At 41.7% G+C, this 8,842-nt stretch overlaps 1 protein-coding gene across 1 annotated transcript; it reads right to left on the bottom strand.

Moving 5' to 3' along the window:
• Positions 1–2,375: 2,375 nt before the first annotated feature.
• Positions 2,376–8,739, bottom strand: odr4 (odr-4 GPCR localization factor homolog). The gene is made up of 14 exons (XM_083890230.1): positions 8,671–8,739; positions 7,481–7,584; positions 6,692–6,808; positions 6,330–6,422; positions 6,124–6,230; positions 5,997–6,033; positions 5,175–5,318; positions 4,991–5,086; positions 4,827–4,874; positions 4,560–4,679; positions 4,345–4,453; positions 4,009–4,206; positions 2,583–2,636; positions 2,376–2,501 (listed from the first exon to the last, which is right to left on the bottom strand). The coding sequence occupies exons 2-14, from the start codon at positions 7,577–7,579 to the stop codon at positions 2,431–2,433; spliced, it is 1,293 nt and encodes a 430-aa protein (XP_083746356.1). The 5' UTR covers positions 7,580–7,584; positions 8,671–8,739; the 3' UTR covers positions 2,376–2,430.
• Between the last annotated feature and the right edge of the window lie 103 nt (positions 8,740–8,842).

Below are 8,842 nucleotides of genomic sequence, written 5' to 3'. Positions count from 1 at the left end.
AATAAGGCCGTGCTCCCTCCAAACAGTGACTCTCACACAGAATTATGGACATCATCACTCAGGTGTACAAACACGGTGGTTATCCCCTGCCATCCGGGGGAGGTGCCACTCTACTAGGGCTGTCGCTACATCATGGGCGGCTCTGCGCGGCGTGCCCCTGGTGGGCATCACCAGATACCCTCTCCAGATTCTATAGGGTGAATGTGCCGCCTCTACCCTTTACTCTCACTGAGGTACGTACTGGCATTCCTCGTGACTTTGTTGTTATGGTCATCCAGTGCTAAAGCACCGCCTCTGGCGGTCAGTAAGGATGAAATAGAACGAAAGTTACGTATGTAACTACGGTTCTATGAATCCTGGATGACCGCCAGAGCGTTCTGTCACTCGGAATCCTCGTGGTTTTGCGAGAAGATTCTACAGGAACAGATCCTCTGATGTCACCGGAAGATATAGGCTAGCCGGCGTCATCAGGGGTCATGGGTGACTTTGTTGGTATAAACACTCGACCTGCGCATGCGCAAGATGGAGACATTCAGTGCTAAAGCACCGCCTCTGGCGGTCATCCAGGATTCATAGAACCGTAGTTACATACGTAACTTTCGAATTACGACAGTGCTATGTGCCGTAAACTGAATTTTAGGTGACGTCACTTCCGTGTCCATAGAAATTACCAATCACGAAAGGGTATCCCTTGTCTAAGAATAAAGAAATATCGCTGATTCCGCAGGTTCTCCCGGATATTGCCGAGCACCCACGGAGATTGTCGAGCACTCACATGTGCCAGCCTACGCTCGTCATTGATTTATTAATGACCACTAACTATCAACGGGTTACATTGTAATGTCGGAAAACTTATCTGCGGTCCACAATGGACCAAGGCTGAACTGCCACAAGACATTGTCAAGGAAAAACAACCTGGAAATAATCGCGGACCAGTTTATAAGATGCACCGCTACTAGTGGAAACACATTCCTCACCAATTAAAAATAATGGTGAGTGACAAAACGACAAATTAAATATGTGTTATAGCCTACTGTGGTATTATGTTTTAAAGGATGTGTCGGGATGGTTTTGAATTGTGGATTTGGTCCATGATTTGCGTTTATTTGAGCCTTTTTGCTGTAGTTTTGGTGAATATGATTATTTCTTTCCTGGTGTGTGTAGTTTTCAACACTTTAGATTTAACCCATATTTGTGTCATCAAAGACAGTTGTGATCACTGATGGTATCATTAATATCTGCTTTTGATTAATTATTGAGTGAAGTTGCAGTTCGGTTGGTAGGCTGTTATTACCTTAAACTTATAGGCGGTTACGGTAGCTACGCTGTTCAATCCAGGCTGTGGTGCTGGGTTGTAGATTTTGTTTTTCCTTTTTCTTTTTTCTTCATCTGAGTCTTTTGCGTTAGGGTTGCATAATTAACATTACTATCCTCGTATGCATCACCAGTGTGTAGACTCTTTTTGTGAAAGAAATTGTGTCCGTGTGCGTGCGTGCGTTCATTGCGGCCGCTGCTGTTAATTAATCTAATGTGTTTTACTATGAGACAAACTATGACAAACGCGTGTCAAAATAGCAACAATCATGCTAATACGATGATGAGAACCCACCAGCGAAAACATAAATCGGCGCCCCTGACGTTTGATCAGCTGCTCGTCATCAAACAAAGTCAGGACATCCTTCTCACCTCAGTGCCATCCCCTGCTGGCAACTCCTAACCACTTAAGACACCTCTGGAGGTCTCTTAAATATCTGGGAGAGTAGGAGTGATTCTTAGACTTAAGAAAGTTGATGAATAGCTTTTATTCTTAAGTTTGAGAGTAGGACTAAATTTCACAAATTCTCAGGACTTAAGTGTAAAATGGCACTCTAAGACGCTTGATAAATACGGCCCCAGAAGAGCTGGGCCCCGTATTTATCAAGCGTCTTAGAATGACTCTTAAGAACCCTGCTAAGAGTAGACTTATGAGTAAATAAATTCTTCGCGGAAAGTTGCACTTAAAAGTTAGTTATCAAGCGTCTTACTCACACTTTGAGCGAATCATGGATGTATAATATGAACTGGATAGAGCACCGCCCCTTCGCTTCCGTTCATTCCAATGAAGCTGCTCACCCTGAAATTCAGGAAATTATCCACTTGACAGTGAGCTGACTTTAGTCTCAACAACAAAAAGTATCTTGGAATGACTTGAAATTCAACATTATAATAGTCGGCATCGCCCTGAACAAGGATCCCTTGAAAATATTTGCAAACCTCTTAATGAATAATTTAAAAAAAAAATTGAAATTCAGGAAATGATCCATTTGCCCTGATGCACTTTGACAGTGAGCTGACTTTAGTCTCAACAACAAGGAATTAAGGAACAACAGAGGAGATGTGTTCAAAACAAAAACACTTTATTCTGCATGTGTTTGTACCAGTTTGTACACGTCAGACGTCATTGAGATAGAGCATTGAGGCAGCAGCGGCGAGTACGGCAGCGGCGGTCGCTATGGCAACACCTAGAGAACGCAGAGAAGAGAGAGAATCGGGTGTTTCTTTGTTATCATTGTGATAGGAGAATGGTGCTGATTAATATTTACCCGTGAAGCTTTTTCTCTTTGGCTCCAGGACGTTGACAGTTTCCACAGTTGCCTCTGCAAAACGCACAATTTCATGAACTTCCACAAAGCTGTAGTTCAATAAATCACAGCTGCACAAAAGGCAGAGATGATCAGTGGTGACATAAACCACTGTGAGCACAACCAACATGTTTCTGCACATAACCAAAGTCCTGTTTATGGTGAACATGTTCTTAGTTACCGATTTGGATTAAACTCTCCTCAGGTTTAGTTTCGAACCAAAACTTCTAGGTCTCTACAGGTGTTAGTTTTTGGTTGCACATTTGGGTTCCCACAACGTTCCCCTAATGTTACTTTGTCACAACCTTTATAGAACATTCTCTTTTGGTTCCCGGAACATTTTGGGAACGTTCCCTGAAGGTTCCACCCTAGGTTGTCCTGTGGTTGATATGGAAAGTTTTCCAAACGTTAGTTTTCGGTTGCACATTTGGTTCCCAGAAAGTTCCCCTTAAGTTACTTTGTCACAACATTCATATAACCTTTATAGAGCGTTACCTTTTGGTTGTGGGAACGTTCCCTGAAGGTTTTCCCCCATATGTTGTGCTGTGGTTGCTATGGAAAGTTTTCCTAACGTTAGTTTTTGGTTGCACATTTGGGTTCCCACAACGTTCCCCTAATGTTACTTTGTCACAACCTTTATAGAACATTCTCTTTTGGTTCCCGGAACATTTTGGGAATGTTCCCTGAAGGTTCCACCCTAGGTTGTCCTGTGGTTGATATGGAAAGTTTTCCTAACGTTAGTTGTGGTTGCACATTTGGTTCCCAGAAAGTTCCCCTTACGTTACTTTGTCACAACATTCATATAACCTTTATAGAGCGTTACCTTTTGGTTGTGGGAACGTTCCCTGAAGGTTTCCCCCATAAGTTGTGCTGTGGTTGCTATGGAAAGTTTTCCTAACGTTAGTTTTTGGTTGCACATTTGGGTTCCCAGAACGTTCCCCTAATGTTACTTTGTCACAACCTTGAGAGAACGTTCTGTATTGGTTCCCAGAACATTTTGGGAACATTAACTTGTGCTTGCGGGAACGTCCAGGTCGTCCTGTGAATAACGTTAGCTTTTGGTTGCACGTTTGGTTCTCAGCGCGCTACTTTGTCACAACCTTTAAAGAATGTTCTCTTTTGGCCTTTCACCCTATGTGAATGAATGATCAATAATGCCACAAAACATACAGCGTATGAAATACATCGCCTACCGCAGCTTTAAGTTAAATGTCGGACGACGTGGTTGCGCCCGCTCCCTCACGACGCTGATTCCTCGCTGCTTTTCTTCCTTGGTTTCATTTTTTAAAATGCTGGGAGACGTCTGATGACCAAGCCAAGGCTTACAGCATGAGCAGAGGGACTGACACACACTCACTCACTCACACACACACAAATCTTTCCCAACCTGCTTGAACACTGCTCTCTGTGATGTCAGCAGTCATCTCCTGCCTGGTGTCCAAGTCTTCCTCGGCTGTGTCCATGTCGAGCATCTCTTTCAGCCTGTCGGTCACCTCGCACAGGTCCTCGTCACTGAACTGATAGTCGCACACACACAGCGGTCCGGTCGCTTTGACGGGACAGAAGACGCGGCGAGGGAGTTGTTCTGAAAGGAAGACAGTGTGACAACTCTAAACAAATGTTCTGGACCCAATTCTTCACACATTTTCCTGGTGTTTATATCCGAGAACTGCCCCAGTGTGTCCTTGCAACTATAGGACAACAAACGAGGGAGTGTGTTTACCAGTCAGCTGCGTGTCTCTGCTCTTGCCTTCCTCCTCTGACGCCTGCAGCTCCTCCACAAGCATTTGAACCCTTGTGACCACCGTAGAAACCACATCTCTCTTTAGCAGCTGTTCAAAAAAAAAAAAAAATCAGATTTGATGACAAAATGTGGGCCTATTCTTTTCAGCTGCATTTCACGACATGTGATATATACACTGTATATAAATGTGTTACCTTCTCAGCCAGTTTGGACTTTGGCTTGTTGCTGTGCAGGTAAGCTCTGCTGTGGACTGTTCCTCTGACCGAGACGCTGCCTCCACAACTCTGGATCAAATCTGCTGGCCTCAATTCCTCCTGAAACAAACACAGGAACTTAATTCATTTTTATTTCACTTACCGTGATACAATACACACACAATTCCAAATTTCCAATGAGAAATGCTCCAGTATGAATTTAGGCCAGTGTGAATAAAGACACTGACAGTATAAATGCAGTCTTACCGGCGTGATGAGCAGCTGAGTCATGTACGTCTGTTTCACGTTCCTTTTCTGCAACAGGAAAGAAACCAGTGTAACAGCACAATAAATTAGGTATATAATACGTTTAAATCCATCACTTACTGATAAAGATAGATCAGTTTTTTTATTGGTGAGATTTAAACAACCTGTCCTGCTGTGAGCTCTGTGTCCTCTGGCAGCTTTTTCCCATCAATCAAACAAACGCCGTTGTCAATCTGATAAGCCCAAGTTTTCAGTCCCTCCTGAAACATGCAAGAGACGCAAGAACAAACAGTTCTGCTGTGATTCTCAAAGATAAATTGTTTGTGTTAGTGTGAAAGTGCTCTTTACCTTAACACATGTAGCCACGTGTTCTGCACTGGTTCTGTTGTTCGGTAGCGGCACCAACACGTCCACATTTAGACAACACGACACCGTGACCCAGGAGGAACACACACCGGACTGGTACCTCCAGTCTGCAGGCTTGGCCGTGCTCTGAAACAGCCAACAACAATGACATGATGTTCAAAATCCACACATCGTCATCATGTGCAAGTCGATTAAAAACAAGTGTGAGAGTCACAAACTTGAACGGTTCACTTCTGTGATGAGGACACAGTGGATCTTTAAAACAATGCTGATTTTCACTATGAAGCAAACATACACTACCGTTCGAAAGTTAGGGGTCACCGACACAATTTCGTTGTGTTTTCCATTAAAAGTCACACTTTTATTAATCAAAAGAGTTGCAAAATGAATAGAAAACATAGTCAAAGACATTGACAAGATTAGAAATAATGATTTGTAATCAAAATAATAATTTTTGCTTTGGTCAAAGAACCAGCAAAACTGTTTTCAGCTGTGCTAACATAATTGCACAAGGGTTTTCTAATCATCCAATAGCCTTCCAACGCGATTAGCAAACACAGTGGAAATGGTGTTTGCTAATGGTATTAGCATACTACATATTAGCATACTACATACATACTAATGGTATGGTATTCTAATGGTATTAGAACACTGGAAATGGGCCTCTATACACCTATGTACATATTCTATTATTTCATTCCATCCACTAAAATCTTAATCATTGTGAAGGGAAGTACTCTTGAAGGTAACGTTTCCTATTGACTGTGGCTGAAAGCTACTGCTTGGTGAAAGATGTAAACTGACCTTGGGGTCTTTGACTTCAAATGTTCTGCAGGTGGTTCTGACATGTTAGGTTAAAGAATACACACATACACACACATACACATTCACACACAGTAGCTGGTAGAAAGAGACGGACGCAAAAGGATACTTCCTGGTTTTGGGGTTGACGTGCAGTGCGACACATTCTGTGACGTCGTCGTCTGCCGGTTTCCACAAATGCTCCGAGGAGATCAGGTTGTCCACCGCAAACACCAGCTGAAGAAAAAGACAGCACACACTCTTTTCTCCAACATTTCTATTGAGGCCCAGCGGTTGTAATCGTTTGTCTTTACAGTGTGTTATTGTGAGTCTTACCTGTCGGAGTGTGGCTTGCGTGTCCTTACCATCGTTCTCAGTGATGATGAAGATTCCTAACACAGACAGACCTCCAGGCAGCATCCTGGACACCTACAGATCAAAATCAGTGACGAGTGGATCCTGTTACACATTATGTTGGGTGTAATAAAGAAGTAATGCTGCCCTCTACAGGGGAGAAAATGTTTCTGTCACTTTATATGCATATTATATGCATATAGGAACAATAAAGCTTAGTTCCTACTCGTAATACTTACTATTTATTAACTGTATCACAAAAATGTGTCCAGTGTGTTCAAAACAAATGTCCTCATTCTTAAGTGTCATGTGAATGAGATGAGAACACCTTCTCTGTCGCGCACCTGTCGGGCATGCTCAGTCACCCAATCCTTATCCACAGAGTTTCCGGCTGCTGTGGCAGACTCCTCCCTCTGCGGTGTGCGAGTTGCCATGACGACAAAATCCCTCTGGGTTGTGCTCTGAAATGTTTAGTCACAATCCTCAGTTGTTTAGTTTTTATTGAGAGCTAATTTATATAAATACAGTTCCGTATCAAAACAAACACTTTTATTTTGAAATATCCTGAATATCATTACTGCAATATTGTGATGGAGGACTGTGATATAAATTTAAGCTCATGTCATTCACCCCTGCTGAGCAGTTGTTTTTCCCAAACAGCTGAAATTTTTTTGGCCCCAGGGTCTTTTCAGTTTGAGATCCCTGGAGTAAACAATTGGGGTACTTTGTACCCTGTTCCTTTTAATGTTTACAATGATGTCTATGCAGTTGATTGCGTGAAACACTGGATGAAGGATTGGTAACAAATAAGCCGTAAAACCATATGTATGCAGATGACCTTGTTGTTGTTTTTTGTCAAAGTTTTGCTGATTTACAACAGCTGCTGAATGTATGTTCAAATTATGGGGCTAAACATTTAAAATAAAATACATAGTTCTGTGATCATATGTCACTTTAATGAAAGAAAGATAATTGCATTATTAAAAGTGTTTGCAGACTTCCCTGAGATAATTTTGGAACAATCCAACATCAAATTCAGTGCCAGTTTTCTTTAGTATTGTTCTTTTATTTCCTTTTACTGAAGTATGAGTCCATTAAAAAGCCTGAACTGAATTAAACTATAATGAACATACCTGTCCAATGAGCAGTCCTGTGACTGGGACTGTTGGTTGTCCACACAGTGCAGACAGATATCGCTCCACAGCATCGTCTACTATATAACCACGACCCATTCTGTCTGAGGAGAGAGTGGAGAAACATGTCAGTAACACTACACTGTGTACAGTAAAGCTGCAAATATTATGCAATTACATTTTATTTGTATAGCGCCAAATCAAAACAATCATTATAGCAGGGCACTGTACACAGTAAGGCAGAAACCTTAACAATTTCAGAGAGAGAAAAGAAACTCAACAATTCACACAATGAGCAAACACTAGGCATCAGTGGAAAAAATCTCAGACAGAAACAGGCTCAAAGATGTGCAGCCATCTGCTTCGACCGGTTGGGGTGAAAGGAAAAACGGGGGAGAGGTGAGGGGGGGGGCAGAGAGACCAGGAACAGGTGTAACAGTTGTATCATGTTACAGGTTTAGACACAACATATTTGTAGTACTACAATGTAATTTATACACACAGTAGCATATATTGTTGATAAAAGTATACTGATACCGATTGTATTCATAGCATAATAATGATGACAATACTACAACTGCAAATGAGCCTCAATTATTAATCAATTACTAAATTAATCGTCAACTATTTTGATAATCGGTTTGAGTGTTTTTATGTTTTGTTTTTTAATAATGAAAACAAGCTTTTAGATTTTTCAGCTTCTTAAATGAATATTGAATATGAATATTGTTCTGGTTTCTTTGCTCCATAGAACAAAGAAATCATTAAGACTGAATAGTTTTGGTTAGAGGACAAAACAACATATTCGAGAACACTATCATTTCCAGGTTTGGTAACATGTGTCAACATTTTCTGACCAAACAAGCTAGTTGCAGGGCTAGCGTACAGTTGCTGTGACAGAACACGTTTAAAAGAGGGATTTAATGAGGGATTACAAGGGTTGCGTAACCAATGCTATATACAAAAACACTTTCAAACACAAAAACACACTCAAACTTCATCAACTTTTGGCGAAAGGCAGTCTGCTGCATCGCTCTAGCTAGCTAACATAAAACACATAGCTGCCTGTAAATGGTCAACGTTGTTGTTAAAAAAAAGTTCTAGAAACTTTAACTTTAAAAATCCGTCCACGTAACGTCAGCAAATATCTGTAAAATAGCTCAAACACGAGCCTGGACGTTGATTTTTACCTTTAAATTTGACAGATGCTACGGTGGTTCGTCAGCAGAGCAGAGACAACACAACTTCCCGTGATGCTCTGCGCCGGTGAAGTATTTCCGTCGCAGGGCTCTGACGCAGGAACCGAGTTTATGCCGCTCGCGCTGGACGTTTTTAGACTAGATTGTGCTCCCTAATTCTAAC

Source organism: Microchirus variegatus (assembly GCF_963457635.1).
Source record: "Microchirus variegatus genome assembly, chromosome: 5".
NCBI lineage: Eukaryota > Metazoa > Chordata > Actinopteri > Pleuronectiformes > Soleidae > Microchirus > Microchirus variegatus.
The sequence above is the reverse complement of the archived record's forward strand: the minus strand, read 5'-3'. Positions and strand labels throughout refer to the sequence as shown.

Bases quoted from the DNA above. Each gene is read 5' to 3' on its own strand.
- odr4 (XM_083890230.1), bottom strand. From the start codon at position 7,579: ATGGGTCGTGGTTATATAGTAGACGATGCTGTGGAGCGATATCTGTCT. The intron at 6,034-6,123 runs GTATCCTTTTGC...CTAACATGTCAG, and splicing joins GTCAACCCCAAAACCAGGAA to AACCACCTGCAGAACATTTG. The intron at 4,454-4,559 runs GTAACACATTTA...TTTTTTGAACAG, and splicing joins AGTCCAAACTGGCTGAGAAG to CTGCTAAAGAGAGATGTGGT.